At 41.2% G+C, this 24,516-nt stretch overlaps 1 protein-coding gene across 4 annotated transcripts in view; it reads left to right on the top strand.

Annotated features, from left to right (window-relative positions):
* The window catches only part of iqsec3a (IQ motif and Sec7 domain ArfGEF 3a), an 87,383-nt gene that overhangs the window by 39,894 nt on the left and 22,973 nt on the right, over positions 1 to 24,516 (top strand). Inside the window, exons 1-4 of one of the 4 annotated variants that reach the window (XM_046379381.1) lie at positions 5,438 to 5,505; positions 6,342 to 6,411; positions 13,569 to 14,860; positions 24,012 to 24,173. In XM_046379381.1, the coding sequence (XP_046235337.1) occupies positions 13,575 to 14,860; positions 24,012 to 24,173 (1,448 nt within the window). In that variant the 5' untranslated portion in view covers positions 5,438 to 5,505; positions 6,342 to 6,411; positions 13,569 to 13,574. Of the gene's footprint in view, positions 1 to 4,880; positions 5,506 to 6,265; positions 6,412 to 13,568; positions 14,861 to 24,011; positions 24,174 to 24,516 lie in introns of those variants that run through there. The other 3 variants (XM_046379380.1, XM_046379384.1, XM_046379383.1) reach the window with 3 other exon arrangements.

The following is a 24,516-nucleotide window of genomic DNA, read 5'->3' as shown; positions in this document are numbered from 1 at the left end:
TGTGATTATAGAAAGTAGAGGTTTTCTATGCTAATTTGAAGCTGACATTGTGCATTCTAATAGCTTGTGTTTTTTATTTTTTAAATCAGGGGCGAGAGCTTCTTAAATGAACTGGAATGAAAATGATTTGCGGGCTGCAGAGAAGCGGCGATGGTGAAAACCTGAACTCGTGTCACCGTTAAGTGCAGCTGTGTTTTATCTTGCAAACTAGAAATTCATCAGCATGAAATTGATGTGAGTCAGCTGAAATACAGAAAGTCTTGCTTATTAATCAGAGGTTTGATCCTTGTTGAGGGAAATAGTGCAGCATTATGACACGGTGACCGTTACAAAGTCAGTCTGAATTCGCTGCTGTGATTGTGTGCATGAAGTCTTGTTTTTCCTGCTTGCAGAGACTGTGATGAATTTCTGATACACTTAGGTGATGTATTCAGTAGATTTACCCCATACATTACCCTCTGCATGCACTGGAAGAAAGAAATATGCTTATTTATGCAGGAGCTTCTGCACTCCAGTCAGCCCTTGTGTTCCGCCTGATGAACTGATTAATTCTCTATGAGCAGCATGAGAAACAGATATAGGTGAAGCGGGAACGGAAGAAAAATTTAGTGGACTGACAAAGTGATTGATTCCTGCTTATTTTTAAAGAGGAATGATTTTGGGACGCATAAAATTACAGTAGAAACATGAAATGAATTCTCCCTGGCTGCAAATATTTCAATATAAATCATTCTTCTGTACAGGAAAACATACAATCCAAATCTGAGATTTGAATGAAAACAATTTCTCGAGCGAGAAACGATAGGAGCGAGCTGTGCCTTTCAGGATTTCATTTGCTATAACTTCTGCTGATGTGGTTTTCCGTCACATAATGCCCTCTTCAGCAACTCTCTGGCTGTAGTCCACCAGAGGACAGACCCCGTGAACCCCACGAGCCACACGGGCCGATATCTCATCTCCGCTGCTGCAAACTTCCACGGTGATGGTGCAGCAAAAGCTCTGCGACCAAGGTGAATGAAAGTCAGCCAAGTTCCCGCTGAAGACATAATCAGACCTCCTGCATAAAGATGGTGGTCTTTCTGTCCGATGTCATCACCTTTACAGACGGCGCAACACCTGCTCTGTGGCTGTAGTCAGCACTGGGATTCAGTTTTGTCTGTATTTTACATCGGAACCTCTCACTGCAGTTGTAGAAAACATTCTGAGATACAAGGTGAAACACCCGAAGCACAGAAATCAGTCCGATTATTCATTAACTTTTAAAAGTAAAAGTAAGATTACATTTAAAATTTTAGGAATTATGCAGAAATATACTTTTCTGTTTTGTTCTTGTCGATAGTCAGCTGGAAGGATCAATACTACTGTAATGTTTGTCTGTTAAGAGTCAGCATTGCCGGAGTAATGAAGGACAAATCGGAGAAGATTCAGAAACGAGACGGCTCGTTGATCTTTTCATCCCATCGTCACAAAAGTAAAAACAAGACCCACGAGCCACATGTGTTTCCGACATCCTGACACTAAAACGACATTTTAAGACAGACAAATAAGGACAAAATTAATTAAAAAATAAACATACTACATGGAGCATATTTTCAGTGAATTTGTTTTGGATGTCATTATACCTCCACACGTACCTCTCTGTGTCTCTGCTCTTGCTCTGCTTTTTTGATTTGAACAAACAGCCAAAATATTGGTGATCAGTACACCTAAACCTCAGAGGCTTCAAAATTAAAGGCTGAAATACTACTTCTGTGTTTTCTACTGAACTGAAATGAGCTGATGTACTTTACTCAAAACTACACACAGCATGTTCACGTTCTGGTAGCAAAATTTTTATGTTGACCCCCATGTTTGTATCTGAACCTAATCAAACCTTAACCATAGAGTGCATCACTCAGTCACATTGAGGAACAGATTTATTTAAGGTCTTGTTACTTAAATTAACCTTCTCAGCTAGTGTAATCTTGCTGATGTATTGATGTTATATTAAAATGTTTATAACGTGTTGTATGATAATATATCATTCACTGGGATCACAGAGTACTTTTACCTTTCTTATACACTTGTAATTAAATATATGTCCTTTCACTTAAGAGTCTAAATGTTTATTCCTCCACTGAACAAAGGGTCTGTGCTTATTTATGCACATGTAACACACAGAGAAAGCAGATTTAAAAAAAAAAAAACTGCATATGAGAACACACTGTATTAGCACAAACTCAGCACAAAATGTTTCATATCCCTGCACTGCTGCAAAATGACACGTGATTCAAACAGTATGCAAGCAAAACTTTGTCCCTTTGATTCCTTGATTAATGTTACACTGGTGGACAACTGAGTTGGCATGTTTGGTATGTTTGTAAGTTGTTGTCCAGGTCCTCGCTGAATAAACAATACAGTAATAAAACTTGAACTCTCGTCACGCTACGGTGCCGGCCCGTTAGCCATCATGGCAGGAAGAACAGCGGACACCCTAATTATATTCTGGATGGAAAGCATGGAGGCCACGGCTCATCCATCTTCAGTACTGACGCACAGGAAGATGAGAGGTAGAGACAGGCAGCATCCAGGGCTTGTCTCCGCCTCGTCAGTCCCGCTGACACCTGGAACCGCTCAATCTCCTTACCTGGTGGAGGACAGAGTGGCAGGCAGCGTTGGTTGGACGGAGGATGACAGGAATGTATGAAAGGAATGAGGATTATATGCAGAAAGGGAGTGTGAGTGACAGACGTAGAGGTTGTAGCCGTTGAAGTTGTTTACAATAATTCTTATGCTTTGCATAAATATACATATGTTTAAAAAAAATGATATTTCAATTCTACAATATGTATTGTGATATGAAAAAAAAAACCTCGATATACGATAATACTCGTTTTTACCTTCGTTTGGAAAGAGTTAGTCAATCCAGGACTTTTTTGCAGTCAACTTGAGACTGAAGAAGAGGGGTGCCAGTTAAAGTATGAAAAATAATTATATATATCAGCACTGCAAAGACAGATCAGTCTTCAGTAGGTTTCTTAAATGTGTGTGTGTGCTTGTGTGTGTAAAACCCACTTGGTAAAGAGTTCAAGCCTAAAACGAAATACGTACATCCACCAGATTATTCCTCATGTTGACACAGGCACAGTTATGTTATACCACAAGCTGGCTAAAGAGACACAGACTTCACAACACGTTCTGGTGCTGTGGTTTTAGGGACACATAGTGATTTTCCCCTCACATGTAATCCCTTATGAATGCTGCATCCACATTGTGGATAACTTTTCTGGTTTGTGTGTATTTGAACTTAAATCCAGCAGCATGTAGCCTATTGGTCATCAGATTATATCTCAGCAAAACAAGTTCTCCCGGAAAATGCAAACAGGAAAGGACTGCACTGAGATTCAAAACAGTGAGCGGAAACGTCGTTAGTAGAGGTGCTAGGCTACATTCTCCTCCCAATAGAAGTCCTCTGTTTTTCCAGGCAGGTCTATTTTTCGCAGAGGGAATAAAAAGGCTCACCTGCAGCTGAGCGTCGAAGCAGCAGCAGACTTTATTTCTCTATTCATTATTCATTACCCATACAAGCTCTATTTTAGAAGCTGCAGACCCAGCTATATCCCCGCCAAAGATACGTTCTCCTCAAGCTTGTGTGCTGCCACGTGTGATGAAAATGAGAAGCGAGCCTCCCGTGCAGCAAGAGGAAGCAGACAAGATTTTTGCCGTGCACAAATCTGTTTGAATCTTTTTGTTTTTTTTCTCAGTTTCAAGGCTGTGTTTACACAAAACACTCTTTGTACCAAAGAGGAAAAAAAAACAAGTATATGGAGCGATGCACACTTTTATGAATACATGCATTTGCAGTTTATAGGACAGCTAGGTTTAGAACCATAAATACACATATACAGTATGTGGGTATGTATGTATGATTCTTTTCTGCAGTGCTCTGCACATGGCAAGCCGAATGTCCCGATTTCATACTCGCTGAGTCCAATTTTATCACCATATTCTGCGAGAGGAAAAGAAAAGTTGTTGTTTAATTGTTTTAATCTGGGTAGTAACACGCCAAGATGTTATTACAACCACTGTTAACTGGTGTGTAAACCTAGCTCAGATTTAAAAGGAGCTTTCATTTGTAACATGCTGCCCTTAAAACGTGTATTGAAAAAAAAACAGTACATCTGTGGTAATGCCGAAGCAGAAAGCTAAGCAGGACCCGACTTTAAATCTGGAAATTGTTTTTAGTCATGGCATACCAGCAGCAGAGCTCTAGTGATGCAATGTCAATATGTCTGTCCAACACCTCTGTTCAGTCTGGGTCTAGAATCAAATCAAAACACAGATTCCCACTTCCCCTTGTTGTTTCACGTTGCCCCCCTTGTTGTGCTTACACCATTAAAGCCACCTCCTACACTAACTCTCATACATGCAACCCTTCACACACACACACACACACGCAATCTTAAAGACATAAGGACATTGGTATTAGCTGCATGACTGTCCCCCTTGTCTGTGTGTGTTGGGTGTGTGTCGCAATTGGCTGTCAGCGTTCTTGTTGTTTTGTTTTTTATTTTTTTCACATTTTCTCTTCGGAAGATTTTTGAAATAAATAATCCTGTTTGATCTTTCACTCACTCTTGCACACCGTGGTTTTGTCAGCTGTTCTGTGCTGTACGATTCTACTTCATTTCATTGTCTGTCAGTGTCTAGACAGACAACAGACAGACAGAACAGAGCAGGTAGACAGATGAACTGGCCCTGCACACACTTGGTAGCAGGTTGAGATCATACAAATAAAGGGTCAACTTCTTACCACTAACCCAGGCAGCCTGGAGAAGAGGTCAGAGCTCACCACGGATGCAGCAGCAACCTCACTCTGCGTTTTCTCCTCCTTTCTGCAGCGATGACCTTTCTCCAGACCCGTCTTTGGGGGAGGAAGGGAAGGGAGGAGAGGGGAAGCTGCAGAGTGAGGTCGAGTCACAACCACAGCCACAGCCCCAGAAACAGCAACAGGAGACTCAGCCACAGACTCAACCACCACAGCCACAGCCCCAGTCGGAGCCCCAGCTACAGACTGAGCCTCCTGAAACCAAACCTCAGCCAGAGGCCGAATCAAAACCGCAGCCTGCCCCGGAGCCCGAGCCCGAGCCCGAGCCTGAACCCGAGCCCGAGCCTCATCCTCAAGTCGAGGCACTGGGTGAGGAAGCAGCGGCGGACGCCCCGAAAGCCCCTTCTCCTTGTAGAGAAGAGCAGACAGGGGGGGAGCAAGAGAAAGAAAAGTCGGAAGAAGTTGTGGAGACAAAGAGAAAGAAAGAGGGAGAGGATGTGCATGCCGGGCGGCATGAGGCCAAAGCAGCACAGGAAGAAGAGGAAGAGGAGGAAGGGGGAGGAGCAAAAGGAGGTGGGGCGGGGAGGAGAGCCAGCCTGCACCACACGGCCTCGCCCTTGAGGGTGCAGCGCAACGGGGCCGGCTCGCACTCCACCACCTCCGACTATGAGCTCTCGCTTGACCTCAAAAATAAGCAGGTAGGGTTGTGTTGGGGACGGGGGAGGGGGTGAGGGTTGGTGTGTTGTTTTGGGTGAAGGGTTGTGGGAGGGCGGCAGGTACAGTAACTTTGGCTTGTGTGTTTTGTACGTCCTGTCGTCTGACATGTTTGTGATGTTTTCTGTCTGAGGAAGAGGACTTTTGGTTTGAGGGGAAAAAGCTGGCATTTGATGAGATTTTTGTTTTTATTTTTGTTGTTGTTTGTCATATTGATCCTGATTGGCACTTGTAGACTGTATCAACTAATGATGAGCTTCCTTTTCTCCATGATCATGAATCATTGTTGTCATTGCCATGTCATCCTTTCATCAACATCCTCACTTGATTTCATCTGTCACAAAATCTGGATTGTGAGTATGTTTTCTGAGAGTATTATTTAATTTATTCCCGAGTGTTTCACTGCTGTGCTGAAAGTGACTCATGTACATTAATTTTTAGGTTCAAGTCTGAAATATACTGTATTATTTTGACACTGATGCATACATTTACATGCACACATCAGGGTAAAATAAAGACAATGTACAAACAAGTTGCAATTGTATCTGCATAAATGAAAAGCCTTTTAATTTGTCTTTATTTCTGCTGCTCTAAAAAACATCATGGATGATCAAAAGCTTCCATTGCCATGGAGAAAAAGCATGTGACTGTTATCTGTTCTCATCTTATTACGGCTAGTTAGACTGATTTTGTCTGAAACTGATGTGTCTCTGAACTATGACTGAATTTAAACGTGTGTTCCCATGTTCTCGTGCTTATGTTCTTATCACGGTGTCCATCAGGGGCTTGGAAATCATAACATAATCATCTCCATTTCAAGAACCATCAAACATTCATGTCCATTACCGTCCATCTAACCAACATTCTTCAGTCCATGGATCTTCAACCAGGTAAGGCAGCACAGGTTGGGTTTAACTTGTGGGGCTCTCAGCTGTGGTTTAAAGGGGCACTCCATCAGTTTTTGCACATGTTCAGTTTACTTGTCACAATGGGTACTGCGCAGCCTGTGAAAACGTGTACTGTGTAATGTCGTGTGAACAAATAATGCTGATGTCATGATGAAGTCATCAGAGTTATCTCTGGGTTTGACACCTAACCGTTTGCTGGCATTATTAGCTGGGGTTACTTAGATTTGAAATAAGTGGGCATTGAGGAGGCAGTGAGGGTCTAATGAAAGAAGCTGTTAAGCTCCATGATGGGAAACAGGGACTAAAAATCAGGATGTCTTGGCTGCTCCTGCTCCAGTTTTGACCACTTGATTATGACTAATTATTATGAATTAATTATTAACTGGTTTCTTTCTGAGGCTGACCTCCCTCCCTTGGGTCTTGAATTCCATTACTGTCGCTGTAAGTGTGGCACACTTGACCACACTTAATCAATAATCCAGAACAACTTGCAACCATAGTCACCCTGGTGTTTCTTCACCTCAGTGCACCATTCATAGATTGTGAACATTTATCTATTCAGAGGCGACACTGTCGAAGTCATTTGGATTGTGTCCTTCCTTGTCAACGTTGTTTTGTTTTAATTCATTGAACGAGAAGAAAGTATACAAAACTAAAAGATTAGCACCTGAAGCATTATGATGTGTGTTTACTATCCATCTTCCAAACGACTGACCACTGAAACTAATGTATTTGAGTGAGACGGTTGCTTTATTTCACTCTCTGTCAGCTCCATTTTCACTCTATTTTGGCTTCATTTCCTCACTCATTGCTTCCTCACTGAAGGCTAAAGGTTCTTTTAACCTCAGCTCCGAATGCGTGTCTCCCTCTCACCTCCATTCTCACTTTTTTAATCTCACATCTGAAAGTCCACCTCTTCCACTATCTCCTTGTCAACAATGCTGGAGATACGCAATCAGCTAGATTGATCTTCTGTCTGTATAGTTAAGGGTGCAGCGGCTTGTTCATCTACAGATCAATGTCAGGGTAATTGGATCTGCAGGGCGATTCCTTGATTTCTGGGAAAGAACGTAGACTATTTGAGCGTTAATTCACTCCAAGTCGAGCGTTCAACCTCCAGATAAACTGTTTTTTTTTGGTACTTTTCAATCTGGTTTACCTTTAGAACATTCAAGTTTAAGTTAAAGTTTAAACTATCCCTTGTAGTAGATACCTGTTAAATTATGTTGTTGTCATGCCATGGGCAGTTTTATACATTTCATCAATATGCATCATATGCAAGTTGTTGTTCTGCTTTATTCAGATCAGATCAAAGTCCTGATATCATACAATAACCACAAATAACCACAAACTGACAGCACTCATAAGTTGTAATTTTTCTTAACATAAATATTTAATGAAAAAATAAATGATTTTTGTCAGGATTAGGATTAATAGAAAAACAATGCTAAAACGTTATTCCAAAAAAGTCTCCCAAAAGAGTAATGGACAACAGTCTTTGTGGAACTAGAACATCATTTTACAAAAACTAAGTTATAGAACATAATTTTCGTTGTCACACTCGTGTTATATCAGCACCAGGTCCTATTTTGTACAAATGTGGATCAACCAGCAAAGTATTTGTGTATACGGCGCTCTATATGAATGAACGAGACAACAGCAAAAAAAGAAAACATACTGGAAATAAATAACACCCCATATCAGAAACTCTGAGTTCAGTCAGAGGCTGAGCTGAACAACAAAGGCTGTTGCTAGCTAGCTAATGCATAGTTGGTGGCCTACATTGGTTGTTTAGAGTGAATAAACTGTCAATGGTCCCAAAAATGGTGCAAGGCAAAAAATTTGCTCACTTTCTGTATGAATTACTTGCTGGCCATGATGAGGAAGGCAAAAAAGTTGGAGGCATCTTGTTAGTCTAAGTCCACAAACCCACTGCCATCAATGTCACTCAGGGTAGTCTAAACAGTGTTTGACTCATTAGCTATCTGCAGTCTGATTTGTTCTCAGTCTGTTTAAACTCTTGAAGCCTCTCAAAGCCTTAAGAACACACACTTTCTCCTGCCATTTATATAGCACTGACAAATTCCCTAAAAGTTGCTCGTCAAATGTAGAGGTCCCAGAAAAGTAAGCAATGCAGGATCAGTCTTTGCTGGCTGCAAAGCCTTTTGTTTTACAAGACAATGAAGTAATAGGTGATGAGCCCTGACCTTAAACAAAGGCTCTGTAATCTCTGCTAATCTCTGCTTGAGTAAATGTGGTGGCCATGAAAAGGCACTGCTATACATATCCATGAAATTACACATCTAACAATAGAAAGTTAAATTTGATGACTTGTATTCACTCCTAATTAAACTGATGTAAAAAGGCATGGATTAGAAGATGGGGCACGTTGTTCAATATGTCACTGGTGAGAACAGTGAAAATGTGTCACCTCTTTTATGTTTTCCTTTTTTTGCCACTCTAATCAGACAGTAGGTTTTCATTTGACTGTCAGGAGTCAGCATAATCTTTATGTTGTTGCGTCAGAATTATTCTATTGGTAACCACTGACCTTGTTCGGCAACAGACTTTGGTCAAGGGTGAATCAGCTTAAAGGGTCACCATCTTGTGATGACATCAAGTCTTTTATTGTTATCCTCATTTTGTAATACAGTCGGCATTAGTTGCGTCCCAGTTTTGCTGTTATATAATCATCTCATTAATCATGCAGATGTTTCTGTGCTGTAAGACAGTGTGCATGAGCATGAAAGCTAATAATCATGGTTTTGCATTTTGCCCTTTATTCCTGTAGCGCGTGAGATCTGATAATCTACTGTTTCACACTTATCCGTCTTTTTCTTGCACATTTATGGGGTAGAGGGCTGTACTTGATGTCCCAATTTTACCATTTTAAAAATAGCATATCTAGCATTGTTTCTGTCCTGTAAAGATCATGAACGTAAAACATTTCAAGAGTGAGGAAAAACAACCCTGGTTCCCATACTCACTGTTATCACTAACTTATGAATGGAGTAACACTAAAAATACCTACATTTCGTGGAATTTAATGGGTTAATGGGAGTTCTCAAAATTACAAGCTTACAAAAAAGTGCAAATGCAGCTTTAACATTGCTATACAGAAGGTAATATGGCAGACATGTAATGACAGGTTATCCTCTCTCATAATGCTCCTAAAGAAGAGGGAGGACAATCATGAAAAATCTGCTTCTTGAAATCACTAAAAATAAATCATCATGTGTATTGTACTTAAGGTTGACCTTTAGTTTCCATTTAACACCCAAACATTTAAAGCCTAAAAAACATTTGTTTCCCAAAGCTCCTGGTATTTAATATTTTATATATAGGACAGAGTAAGCCCCATATTTCAAGCCAAGATATCCTTCATTTAAGTTTATGTTTGTATCAGTGTGACCCTAACCTCAAATTTTTGCACTCATATTAAATCCCACTTTCTGTGGATTTATATTTTTATATTTTATTTTATTTGACTATGCTACTTTTTATGTCCTTGAACTGTAAATACGTACATCTACCATTTATGCACAGTTATCCATCCTTTATAGAGGAATTCAACCTTTTCATCTCAGTATTATTTTGCTGTGTTGTGCCACTTTGAATGAGAGGGAAAATAAGTGAAAAACAAACCAGCACAAAGGGTAACATGAGGTCAACATGGTCCTGATCTGCTCGTCAAAATCGATTTAGCGACCCTGGTTGAACAGAGCAGCAGTGCCATCACCATTCTCTCAAACTACTGCATCACCACAATAAGCTCTCTCCATCAGCGCTTAGTGAAGTGATCAGAGGTAGAACTGACACTCGGCTAATGGGGGGATTTTCAGCAGTGCCTCTCTTGGTGTGGTCATCCATCTCAGCACCCCTTTCCATATCTTCCCTTCGCCTCAATGCCCTCAGCCACTTGTTTTCTTGTTTCTTTAGTGCTGTGGTCATCCATCTTTTTTTGCCTTTCCATTGTCCTTGCCTTTTTACATGTAGCGCAGATGCTAAGCTCTCCTCTGAGTGCAACTTATATCCTATACACCCTTTCTCATCACAGTGTGGTGTAGATAAGCCGTCAGCTGAAAGCTATGCTGCTGCTTGCTGCCACTGCTGCTGTCAGCATTTCACTACCCCCACCTTAACATCTACCTGTAGAAGAATTCAGCTTTCCCGAGCAGGGAAGTATCACCCTCTCCTACTTGCTGCTGAACTGAGCTCAGTGCTTCCTTACAGGGAGTGATGACATCAGAGCCAAACATTAATACTGTGCAAGTTCTACATTTACATAATCATCTATTCAGTGTGAGATGGCCGACTGAAATATGGTGAAATGACTTAACACCATGATCACCTTGGATATAAACAAACTGAACAGTGAATGAACTTTGTTGAACCTGAACTAACATCAGACACATTTCAAACACTGTAAACAAAAGCAGGTTTGTGTTGCACTTTCCTTCAAGGCAGACTGAGACTACAGCAGAGGAGCTAAAACTAAAGACTTTATTGTAACTCTGTGGAAGTAGGCAGAGGGCTGGCAAGTGGAGGTGAGCAGCTGAAGAATGACATATATGTAAAGATATTGGAAAAGTAATTTATGGACAAATGGCTGCCATTTGAGCACAACCACCTAACAAACTGATCAATCTGGCAACAAATGGAGACTGAGCCAGAGCATCTATAGTCTGAGTCTGATAGGTTGATAGGGAACAGGTGTGGAGAACTGCCAGGTGCTGAGAATCAGGAGGCCACACCCATCAAACACACACACACACACACACACTGGGGAGAAGACTTGATATTGAGCAGTGAGCCTCTTTTTCTGGTCCTGCTGTGTTTTATCTGGCTCTGTTTGATTATTAGATAATAATGCAATGGTGGTTAAAAAGGTTTCTTGTGTTGTTACCATCAGAAGATTAACAATAGTATGTAGTAAAACTAGTATACTGGCACATCCGTGATCCCAACACAATCCAGCATGAAATTCTGTCTACTTTTCTTATACTTTCTTTCGTGATTCCTTCCTCTATAATCATGTCCCAGCTTGTCCTGGTAGCTGTAATTCCATCTGAATGGCAGAGTGTATCAAATACACTCTGATAAAGAAAGCAACGTGACCCAAATGCTTTATTCATCATCCCCGACCAGGCTTACGCAGAAGGCAAAAACGAACAAGCTCAACTGCCACATTTAATCAAACACAGCCACAGTGATGTGCCTTTCTTACACTCAAGGGCACCTCTGCAGTGGAAGTCTTTGCAGAATATGTTTTGATGAGAGACACCTTTCTGAGTAATGAGGTCAATCATGTTATCTTTGTGTCCAACTTGTAAGGAAAAACCTACACAAGGTTTATTCAAGACTGCAGTCATGGTGAAAAGGCTAACCTTGTTATTTCAAGAGTGCATGTAGTCCAGTAACAGAACAATCCAGATTAAGAAGTGATGAATATTCAGACTGAGTTCAACCTGTCTGCAAGAGCTGACAGCGACTGAGAAGAGAAGTCGCCATCAGCAGATACAGTAGAGCTCCAAACCAGCATCCCATTCAGAAACCACCTTAATATTCTCAGAACGTCTCACTTTGCTCGCAGAGGCTCTGCAGTGAAATATAAATGGAGTAGATAAGATGGATTTTCAGTGTCATTCCACTTTTCTAAAGAGCTTTGTATGTGATTCCATTACTCCAGTGACAACGGCAGAGGCTGCATCTTGTTGAACTAACCACTTATCGCAAATTGCAAACCCTCGAGGCATTAGAGAATATCAGGAGACCATACGAGGTGGTTGGGTGACTTTGTCTGGAACTAAAGTGAAAGGAGATTAGCGACTGAAAGTCACAATTTGATCCTTCATGACCACGCTAGCCATTCACTCAATTGCATTTGAATGTTTTACTTGGACCAAGTTAATCCACTTGTACACATCACCCTGATAGACGAGGGCAGCTCCTGAAGAAAACACTGAGAGAGGGAACAGAAAGGATTTCTGCTTCCTGGAATTAAATTCCTTACTATTTTTAATATGCAGTATATTTAGACCCTTTACATTTATTTGTAAAATGACAGAATGTGACACTGCTATTCTTTCAAAGCTGAATCCTCCTCCACACTCCTAGTCTTATAAAGTTAGAACAGAAAGAGAATTATATTCATTGATTTAGTCTGAATAAAAAGGATTTCAGAGTGACTCGAAGAGATAAGAGCTCTTTCTCTGCACTTCCAAAGATACCCACACCCTGATTGTTCTGGGAAGCTCAAAGAGGTCTCATCTAGTGTTTGAGCTGCTGCCAGATGAGGATGGCTATATTACATCTCTGTCTATTTCCCACAGCATTTGAGCAATTTTTCACAGGCAAGATTAATGGCTTGTTCAGTTTCAGACAATTTAAAGTTGCGTGGAGGACCTCTCTATTGAATTCGCAGAGATTATGAGTTCTATTTGCTGAGGAAATGAACAGTTTGTCCAAAAGCCATGAGTCAGCCTTTACTGGGCTCTCTCTTACAAGCTATGGCTTTGACCACACTGCATATAGCTTCACCCTCAGCACAGAGGTTGCCTGCAATCTAGAATTACTGAACAATTTGGGGATATCATTAGAATCGAGAGCACATGATTTTTTGCCTACTTCTGGGTTTACTACCCTGGGTGTTTTTCTTTTCCCATCACAGTTATCCCATTCCTCTTCAAATGTCCAGCTTCTTCATTTTCCACCCACATACCATCTGGTTTTTCACCTGGTTATTCAATTCATATATCATATTCATCTTCCATTCGCCACAGCGACGGGCAAGAGAATATTAAAAGTGTTGAAAAACTCGTAATTACATGGCATGCCTGTTCTGTTTCCACAAATAAAAGTGATACAGGGGATTATGGGAGTCACAGGTGGAAGAGCTCTTTTCACCTTGGTGGCGTTTATCTTGTCAATCTGTATCTCCATCTTGTGTTTAATCTGCAATTTTTAATGAATGCGTAGCCATAACCGTCATATATGAATATTGACAGTTATTAGTTCTTCACAGTAATTCCAGATTGTCCTGATAGGCTGTTATGTCTTTCTTGGAAGTTAAAAAATGCAAAAGAAATTATATCAATTAAATTTTCCTTGTGTCCCTATTTTTCTCTCTTTATTTTTAGATCGAAATGTTAGAGCTCAAATACGGTGGCCATCTCATCTCCCGCCGTGCTGCCTGCAAGATCCAGACTGCCTTCCGCCAGTACCAGCTCAGCAAGAACTTTGAGAAAATACGCAATTCACTGCTCGAGAGTCGCCTTCCTCGACGCATCTCCCTGCGAAAGGTTCGTGTGCAAAACACAGAAGGTTTCTCTGCTGAACGGGCCCTGGCAGAAGGCTGCAACTTGGCAGGAATCCCATTGGTGCGCTCACCATCTCTTCCTGCCACAGTCGGTGGCACCCTGACCGACCTGGAAGACTCATTCACTGAACAGGTCCAGTCACTGGCAAAATCCATAGACGATGCACTCAGCAACTGGAGCTTGAAGACCATGTGTTCACTGCAAGAAGGTGGCACTTATCAATTCAGTGCCGACTCCTTCAGTGCAGCAGCAGCAGGAGTAGGAGGTGGAGGAGAAGGAGGTGGTGTAGGAGAGTCGATGACTCCTCAAGGCCCGGTGGACCCAAGTGACCTGTCGAGAAGCGCAAGCAAGTTGATGATGGCATTCCGGGATGTGACGGTGCAGATCGATAGCCAGAATTTCCGTGTTTCATCCTCAGTCATGGAATCATCCACTTCTGTCACCCTTGGCAGTTGTGTTCAACAAGAGGGATCCTACACCACTGCAACAACTTCCACATCCACAAACTCCACTACAGCCTCAATTCCTTCTGTCGCCTCACAAGATACTCCTCCTCCTCCTCCTCCTCCGCCTCCTCCTCCTACAGAGGTCCCAGCTGAGCCCATAGATCCCCCACCACCCCCACAAGAGCCCCCACCACCCCAAGAATCAAATATAGAAGACGAGCAGGACGTTGAATTCCCTGCACCTCCTCCAAGTGAAGAAGAGCTGGCAGAGGAGGAGCAACCTCCTCTAACCCCTCTGGATAAGATGGCTGCCCCTCAAAGCCAAGAGGAGGTTGTGGTGGTAGCACCACCACCCACAGAGCTCCCTTACATCCCTCCCCCACAGGAGACTGTGCTGCTGGGGAGCTCGCCTGCAGTAGAACCACTGGAGGTCAAGAGGTCTGGCTCCGAGACAGCAGACAACAGCTCAGAGCAAATGAGCAGCAGCAGCACATCGACAGAGGCACGTTCCACATCTGAAGCCTCGTCCAAGGAAGCACTGCAGGCCATGATCCTCAGCCTGCCACGCTACCACTGTGAGAACCCTGCAAGTTGTAAATCGCCCACGCTGTCCACTGACGTCATGCGAAAGCGCCTCTATCGCATTGGCCTCAATCTCTTCAATGTGTGAGTAGCCACAGATTGACTATTTTGTATTTAGATGAAAATGTTTCTGATGAGATTTTCTGTTATGACTTTTAAATTAATGCTGGCTGGTTTGGACAGAACAGAAGCAGATTTTTGGAGGAGTGAAATAATCTTTTTAGGCAAAAAAAGGATCGAGAAAAGATAGAGATAGAGAGAGATACAATGAGATTCACATCAGTCTGCCCCCCGCTCTGGTGTACCTGAAGTTTGAAGATGCCCGCTGGACTCAAAGAACAAAGACGAAAACTTTTCCCCATGGGCCCCCCATTGTGCTGACAGAACAAACAGAATGAAGCCCAAGTCCCAAACTCGATTCAAGGTGCATAGACAAATAAGAGCAGGGACAAGGAGAGAGTGTTTAAAGACTGACTGGAGGAGAATAGAGGAAATAGATATTAGAGAAAATAAAGGAAATGTAAGTACCTGGCTGAGATGAGAGCATGACAGTTAGTGATAATAACCTAACATGGATACTTAACAGACAAACCGAAACATGGTGAAAATGACAGTTGGCTCAGCCTCGTGCCCCTCAGTTACTGTTGTTATGCCTGTCAAGCTTTTCATTCATTTTGTTCTCATATTATTGGCACTGAAATGGGAGGAAAGACACCAGCCTCCAAATTCTTTGAATGCAACGCTGCTTAAAAATGTAAAATCCAGATCTTGACAGACCTGTTGGGCCTATGTGGTTGCGAAGCTACTATTAGACAGTCCCTTAGCACAAAATATATATATATATTTTTGTACAAACTTGATGATGCATTGTATTGGACATTTGTGTCAGGTATGATATGCCAGTTGAAGAGTGCAGGTGAAAAAAACTGATACAGGTTATTTCTTGTATTCCTACCACTACAGTATCCAAATCGCATTGTATTTGCCTCTGTGGCTTCACAAATTCTCAGCAGAAGGAAAACATTTCTGTCTTGAAAAGCTTGTTTGTGTTTGCAGTTCTTCAGTCATTGCAAATTCAGTTCCCCTGCTGCTGCCTTGTGAAGAGTGACAAAGTCAAAACCAGATAAGACCTTCCCGCTCCAGACAGGTGCGACGTGGTTACATGGCAGAGAGAGATAGGAAGAAAAAGCACTGGCATAGCGACAATAGCGCGTGGGGCCGGATTAAATCTCTCGTGGTATGAGAGAAACACTGAATCTTTTGAATCCTTGAATGTCAAACCCATTCAGTTTTGCAATAAAAAAATAAAAAAGCTTCACCTCCAGCTAGTTAGTATAATTTTAAATGATCGATCAAGTATTCAGAGAAGCTCTACAAAATCCCATTCTTACTTTATATTGTAAATATGATACATTTATGGTGACATTTATTTCAACCCATAAAGGTAAAGTAAAATCTAACAACGGCTGACTTAAGCTCTGACCCTGTTTGTTCAAACTTTGGATTTCTCCGTTCAGACATGTCTGTAATCACATGACTCCTGAAAATGTGATCAGCAGCACAGAAATATTTGAACAGGAGGATTTAATATGTGCTTTTCTTAGCTTTTCACTCAGAGCATACCCCAAAGGGCCTATAAACACCCTACACATTCAAGTAAATGTACTGGACTCACTCACATATATTACAATTTGGGCTCCACCAGTGATGGAGTAGCTGGCTACTATTAGTTGGAATACATGAGAGGTGAATTCAAAGAATAATGGCAATGATCCACAAAGCCTAAAATTCTCATTAGTCATTCTGCTGCGGGTTGTGAATGTAATTAAAAGTTCTTTCAGTACTTGGGAACTGGAATGAAAAATTTAACATTTCAATCCAAGCACATTTTTTTTCCATCCCTGCAACCTCAATCATTTCTGTAGAAGCTTTCCTTGCTTTCCTAAATATCTCGCAGTGAGACAAAATACATTGTGTTCCCTTGGGTGCAAAACCCACTACAAGATTTTCTTAAGATATTACCCTAATTAAGCCATCCCAAACAAATTTAGGAGATTGGAGCTCATAAACACACATTATCTTTTTTGCTCACTGCCAAGCTCTGCAGCGCAATAAAAATGCACAATAAAGCCGATTAACTTGGACTCAATGCTGGAGCGTGACACTGACAACAAGAGGAGCAGGAGCGAGCTGTGCCATCACTGGATGGAGGACGCAGAGGGAATAATCACCAGGTTCAACGCACAAAATACAGAAATCAAAAGAAAAAAGGGTTAAGAAATTTTCAAGCAAATTTGAGGCTGGGATATTTGAGGATATGTATTTTTATTTTATATATATATATATATATATATTTTTTTTTTAACACTACTGCACTGAAATTATTGAATTTGTTATTGCCGTAAATATCACAGCAGATAACTCAGGGGTTGAGACTTGAACCGTGATATTCTCAATTACAAACGTTTCTCCATTATATGTTTTTTTCCTGCATTACCTTTTATGTGCAGAGGACATCATGGTACCACTTTCATCAAATTGTAATTCATCCAAGCAAGTCCACCTACAAAGTTCCTGCTCTTTATAACAGAAAAAGATCACTTACATTCACTATATATTTATCATTCTCTGTAATTAGTTAGTTAGTTTTTCAAACATGACCACTTTGATAGTGTCATTCTGAATGGCAGCTGGAGTGGCAGAGGAAGATTGGCTGCAGCATTTATCCGTTTGTTCGGACTGTACTTAAAACCCTCAGCAGTTTTTTAAGACATATTTCATGAGGGGAAGTGAAGACTGTACACATTAGTAATGACTGTTTAATGAAAGCTCCCACTTTGATTACAAGGTTCTGTGAATCTTGAGAGATATTCTCATAAAATGACAGGTTTGTCAAAGCTTTTCTGCTCTATTTGCGATCCCCTCTTCTCATTCCTCCGATCAAACACCTTGAAAGATAAGCTGACTTTTAATAAATTGGCTACAAGGGAAGTGAGAGACAGAGTTAGGAAGAGAGAAAAAAATAAAAAATATATAAAAGTATAGAGAGAGAGAGAGAGAGAGAGAGAGAGGGCATTCGAGCTTGAGGTTTATTAGTTCCACCAGTTCATATCCTCCCTCTAATACCTACGCTGTTGTATCCTTTGCATCTTAAACAGGACTGTTTGCTTTGGGCTAAAACTTGGGTATTGCTTGATGATGCGGACAAAAAAGCTCACGCATATGCACACAGTTGGTTAATATAATGCGTGTGCGTGTGTGTGAGTATGTGTTTGTCTTGCAGCAGGTGATCTACTTGTCACCTTAGTGGGAGGAGCAAAGAAAGGCAGGGGAGAAAGCAAACTGAAGACAGGAAAAGTCTGAATTTTTTGGTGTACGTGTGCATTGGCAGGTATAAGGAATAAAAAGATAAAACAGCAAGAAATGGAAATGGAGTGCAAGAGCAAGACAGAGGAACTGAAAGAGACACAAAAAAGATGGAGGGAGGGAAAAGGTTGAGAGGGAGAGAGACCACTTGATAAAGTTTCCACCTTGAGTGTGGATGGAATGACAATGACTCCATTATGGGATGGGAGGGTGTGTCAAGGACACTGCCATCACACAAGGGAGCTGGTAGCAAAACCATCAACAGGGAACGAACAAAGAGAGAGGGAGGATGTGAGCAGGTGTGACATTAATGACAGATTCCTGAGTAGATTTCTCTTTTTCTATACCTGACTTTTCTATTTTATACAGCTGTGTTAGACGTATCCTCAATTCGCTTTTCTTCTTCACACATTGTAGTGTCGTGAAAGCATTGATTAGGCGGTGGAGTCAGTCCGACTTCTCAAAGTACATTAATATGAACCATGACAGCTGCATGAGTTAAACAAAAGCTGGCACAAGAGGTGTTTCAGATGAGAGAGGAGGAGACAGATCTGAATACATATGTCAATGAAGAGCTAATTAGCAGAACAGCAAAGCCTGGCCAACTCCTCCAGAGGGATAACTTGACACCAGGAGGAGAGAGCCCCCACAGAAAAACTCAGTGTATGTACCATTTGTGTTTGTTTATGTGTACATAAACCTTTCCTGTATTAACATTCTGCCCTCGGTGCTAAATGACCCAGCACATGATTACAAAGTCTGAGCTCCAGATGGCAAACAGAGAAGCATTTCTAATTTCTCTTCTGCAGTTGACAGGTGGTACATACAGAGATTGCAGAGAAGCTCTGTTGACATGAACCATGTAATATAATATTATAAAACAAATATTGAGGTGTAATTAGCTGAAAGTAATGGATAAACAGCATAGGTATTAAACTCTGCACTGTGACAGACACATACTTTTATATATACAATGTATATATATTACACATGTAAATACCTGTATTTTTTTAGATTTATACTTATCTATTTTTATATCTTTCACTTTCTTTCTTGGTCAGGAAAACTAATGTCAATGTCCAATGTCTGGACAAAAAAGAATTTCCCCTCGGGGATAAATAAAGGAATTCTGATTCTGATGATTCTGATTCTGATAAACATGTGAGATAAGTAGTTAAATTGGTGGATTAACAGTTGGAATAAGTAATGTATAGATGAGATGAATGGTAAAAATGTCCGGCCCCTGCCACTCTAAATAATACAAATTTCAACAAACTGAATATCCATTTTTAAAATTTAATAGCCACATTCAGTTTGAAATCATTTTTCAATCAATGGAACACTTCATATTACTGACAGGATTCAACTGACAACACTTGGCTTAAATTTGATGAAAAAGGTAGGAAACCACTGCTCTACAAAACAAAAATTGCTAACCTAAGGAAGGTAACTGCAGCAATGTCATTTTATTCTTGCCTTTTCAGCAAAAGCGTCCTTGATGGACAAGAGCAGCGTTTTGCAACAGTGAATTCACATCAGCGTAATGATTTGGGGCTTTGAAGCACTTACAGTCACACCACACAATTGTGTTCGCACTCGCTAAAAAATACGCAGGGGCGCTAACAGGCTATCAATCTATCACCGGTTAGTAATGAAACAGAAAAGTGAAATTGGAAACATGCAGTGCTGACAGTTAAGCGCTTGTAAAGGCCATAAAACACAGCTCTACAGCCACTGTGCACATCTGAAATAGATCTAAAGTAGAAGGCCAATAAAACTGGATATCAAGGTGGTGAAGGAGAATATATATTTCTGGTAGAGCGTCAGAGCAAGATGGAAGAAAAAAGTGTGCGAGAAAAGTATGTGTGAAGGAGAAAGATGTCTGGGCATGTAGCAGGTTATGCGGGAGTTGCCATTTTTGCATGACATCTGGGTCCTGTCTGGCGCCGTCTCTCACCTTCCCTCCTGTGTCTTTTGTGTTTGTTTGTGTCTCTTTTGCATTGTACTTCACACTTCAGCCTTGTCGGAAACCCAGTTTTTTGTCTTCAGCTGCAAGTCCTGATACCTAAATGGAAAGATTTCTTCCAAAATGAACCATATGACCTTCAGAAAAGCAATTCCATGACAATGTAGGTTTGGTTAAGATTAGGAAATTAAAACTAGTTTGGTTGGTTTCAAACCAATGTGGATTGTAACCTCCACTACCTCCTAGAAATAAGTCTTAAGCCTTAATGTTCATACTGAATATAAATGTTGAACTGACAATGTTTTCATTTTCCTAAAATGTCTGATTGTGGTTTTTGGTTGTGGTCTTGTTTTTTTAAGGAATTAAGGAAGTTAACAATGACTTTAAACAAAGGACAGGGTGTGTGTGGCATTTCATCTGAAGCCACAATAGTTAAACTTAAAGCCACATGGGACTCACAGGGTACAAACTCTGGTCTCTGGTTTCAACATCATATTGTACACTCACGCTCAAATCTGCTCCATATGTTTTGCTTGAGATGTTGACACATTGTGCTTCCTTCTGATGAAAACACATTGGATATGGGATGTGAACTGTGGGGTCCTCTGTTAAAGACTTATGAGGGTTTTGCTGCCTTAAAACACAGGACAATACCTTCACATTCACTCCTGAGTAACGACGATCATCACCTGCCTGATCACAAGAGGTCCATGTCATGGAAAGTGTTAACAGGGTTGTTTTGTTTACTTTTTAGCATCTGACTGAACAACCTGTGCTTGTTATTGTCGACACCACTCTGTCTGTCATGAATCTCCTTCCTTTTCTTCATCCCACCACCCACTTCTGATTACGAATAATAATCACCATGTGTGAGCCATCTGTTGTTGGATAAACATCAAATGAGTGATATCTGCCAAACTCGTTTGGCGAGACATCACCTTCAGCTGAGGGGGTGAGCAGGAAGCTGAGAGTGTGCCGAGGCTGTCGCAGCAGATGCTTCCAGGCAGTCCGATCGTCCTCCCTCTCTGTCTTCACATTCCCATTCCCGCACATCTGCTCTGTCTGGTCTTCTTCCAGCCTCCTCCCTTTATCCTGCCCTTTATCCTCCCCTCTTCCCTCCCCTCTGTCCCACCCTCGCCTTACTAAACCCATTAGCTGTGGTACAAACACACACTGTTATGTAAAGGCTGTGGTTTAAACACAGTGTAGAGACTGGAGAGGGAGGGCTGTGGCCTCCCCAAAGGAACAATCCTCTGTGTCTAATAGGGTTATAAATAGTAATACCCCCTTGTTCATAACTATCTGCATGACTTCTGATAGGATCATAGAAAAGGAGATGATTTTCCAAAACAATGACTCGTGGAAACCAATGAGATGTTGAGACAGTTTTATGAAGGCATGAGCATTGAAGTACACCTCACATAAGTGGGCTTATGTGTGGATCTACAGGATCCTGCCATGCATTTTTTAGCTCGCTGAATTAATGCTCTCTTCTGCCCTCACTATGTCTGTAGGCGAAGATGCGATGCAGTGAGCTAAAGACACTTCCAATAAATGTTAAAAACAATCAACATGAGGGTAGATAAGTTTTTCCAAAACCCCAATAGTTCAAAAATCGTACCACTGGAGCGGCACGCCGTTTTTCCTGCTCTTCCACTATGTTATGGTTGGGTTAGGCTGAGGGTAAGTCATTTGGTGTGTAGCTAGAAAGATATCATGGGCAGTTTTAACCCCTGCTGATTCAGCACCATGAACAAGGCCGGCAGTCACTGAACTAACAAATGAGAGTGGGTAGATATTTCCTCACTCCTCGATACTCCCTTGAACTTGAAGGTGTCGGCGTGAGAAGAGATCTCTGGGGAGGAAAGATTATTAGAACAGTTTGTTTTTTTTCATCTGTTATTTCCCCTAATTAACTTTTCATATGGATACAATCGAAGTCAGGAAGGCTAAGGGAGTCTGTGAGTCAGCAAGAAACACTTTTAACACCATTTCTATTCAGTCGCATGTGAGGCTGATAATTCCTCAGCGTTGGGTTTGAAATGTCACATTTAGCCTAATATATCATTTCCACTATTCAAAAGACACCATTATCATATACTGAGTTATTAGATAATGAATTTACAATCAGAACAACAATGAGTACAGATTCAAATAATGAATAAATAATATAAGCGCATTGTGCCGGCAGAAACAGTTCCTGTGCCTTTGAGCAAGACAGTATAAATACAGAAGGCCGCGTGGCGTGGGTGTTTGTTAAGCCGAGAGAAAACACTGCTGCTCTGCAGCGAGAACTGTGTTCCTTTATTAGTATTAGCTCAGTGCACGTGTGCAGGCATCAAAATCCCTGCAGCCGACTGACAGTTGATCCAGCTATGATGCTTCAGAGGAGAGGACGTCTCGTTTCTCTTCTTTTGCTGTTTCTTCTCTCCTCACTTGGTTTCCTTGAGTGACTAAGATACAAGAAAAAGACACAAGTGAGCGAAACGTGGATGTGTCTGGTGGGTTTTCATTCGCTCAGAAACTTACTCAGTAATGTTAAGCAGTTGTTAACATTACTCGCCACAAACTACAGGTCCTACAATAACAAGGCAGGCCGAAGACCACAAAGTGGGTTTATTACTCACAAAGAGTAACTTACAGAATTAAAAATAACAAATTATTGTCTTGCTTTGACTTCTGCTGACTGTTTTCAAAGCCATGTTCATAATCCCGCCTTTGTATCATTTGTTATCTGGACACGACGCCAACACGGAGGCTTGGTGTATTTGAATTGTCCAATCGTTCATCTGTGTGTACATCCATTTGTCCCATTCTTGTGACTGCGTTATCTGGAGAACATAAAAATAGAATATCAGAATATCTTCAGGTTTGGAACAAATTGGAATCAAGAATGAACTGATTATGACAGATTATGGTGGGAAAATGTCAAAGATCAAAGACACAGTGAGCTTATGTCTGATTCTTGTCACCCTGCTATTTCAAGAACTCCTCGGACCATAAACCCAGAATTCATTCGCTAATGATGACAAAGTTTCATAGAAATGTCTAATAGGATAAAATGTTGAAGTGATAGCACATCCAAAAGGTCACAGTAACATCATAATATTCTCCACAATGACTTTTCATTATTCACCACTATAACTCAGGAACAGATGGCAGACTGTGACCATATTTCACATCTGATCTGATACCGAACTGCTGACACTAATCTCTGACACTGTCGTGACCGTTTAGATCTTCTTCATAGGTGGTAATAGAGCGATAACTTCCATTTTGCCAGGAGCTACCCTTGTGAGTCACATATGAATCTGGACTGGCATGGATGTAAACTGAAACTTAATTGGTGCGTGAGTCCATTGCAGAGAACAGTCTAGCTGGGAATGTCTCAGTCTGTGCATATAAGCTGAGATTTACAACTGCATCCCAGATCAGCCGTTATGATTCTGTCAGTATTCTCGTATTTAGAGTTTCGAGCTCCTTAGTACTTGTTATTGAATGCTGTAATTCAGCAGGGGAATGAATACAGATATGTTTCGGCCCTGTGTGTTTTATTGCTTTTAGCTCACCATGCAGGTGTGCACACTTAGCACCCAACCTAGATTTTTAGACTCATTACTGCAATGCATCCTATTTTTTATATATTGTTAATGTTCTCAGCAACCATTATAATAAATAAATAATAAACAAATAAATGATGTGGCTACAGACTCACACCTGTCCCTAGATACTGTTAACCAGGACAAATTGGCTTTTTACTGCTGCTAAGTGTGGTTAAGTATGTAAAGGTGCAAATCATTTGTCACACAACTACCAGCAGTGTGTAGGCCAAAGAAGTGCATCACTGAAAGATTTCTTTTTGCTAACTCAGTCCCTTCCTTCCTTCCGTTTTGTTTGTCGCAGAAACCCTGACAAGGGCCTTCAGTTCCTGATCTCTCGAGGCTTCATCCCAGACACGCCCATCGGCGTCGCCCACTTCCTGCTTCAGAGGAAGGGCCTGAGCAGACAGATGATAGGAGAGTTCCTCGGCAACAGCAAGAAGCCCTTCAATAGAGATGTCCTGGAGTGAGTACCACACATTATTTCCTCAAATCGTTTTGGGTTAATTTGCTGCCCTTCATAGAGTTGATTCTCCTCATTTAGCCACCCATTTCCTTGGAGATCAGGGAGTCAAGGTCAGCTGCAGGATTGGATACGATAGCAGATTTAGCACTAGAAAAATCCTCAGCTTAGTAGCCGCAGTAAAGTTGTGCTGATACCTGAGCCAGCTGTGCACAGGTTTTATAAAATTTAAATGTGAAACCTAAATTATGACTTAAGTATCCACTGAAGACGCTGACATTTTATTATGCTTTTCATTAGTGGACAAGTGAAATTGAGGCGTCATTATCCAACAAATAAGACCTCA

This window comes from Scatophagus argus, chromosome 22 (assembly GCF_020382885.2).
Source record: "Scatophagus argus isolate fScaArg1 chromosome 22, fScaArg1.pri, whole genome shotgun sequence".
Taxonomy (NCBI): domain Eukaryota; kingdom Metazoa; phylum Chordata; class Actinopteri; family Scatophagidae; genus Scatophagus; species Scatophagus argus.
This window is presented reverse-complemented; position numbering and strand designations above follow the sequence as displayed.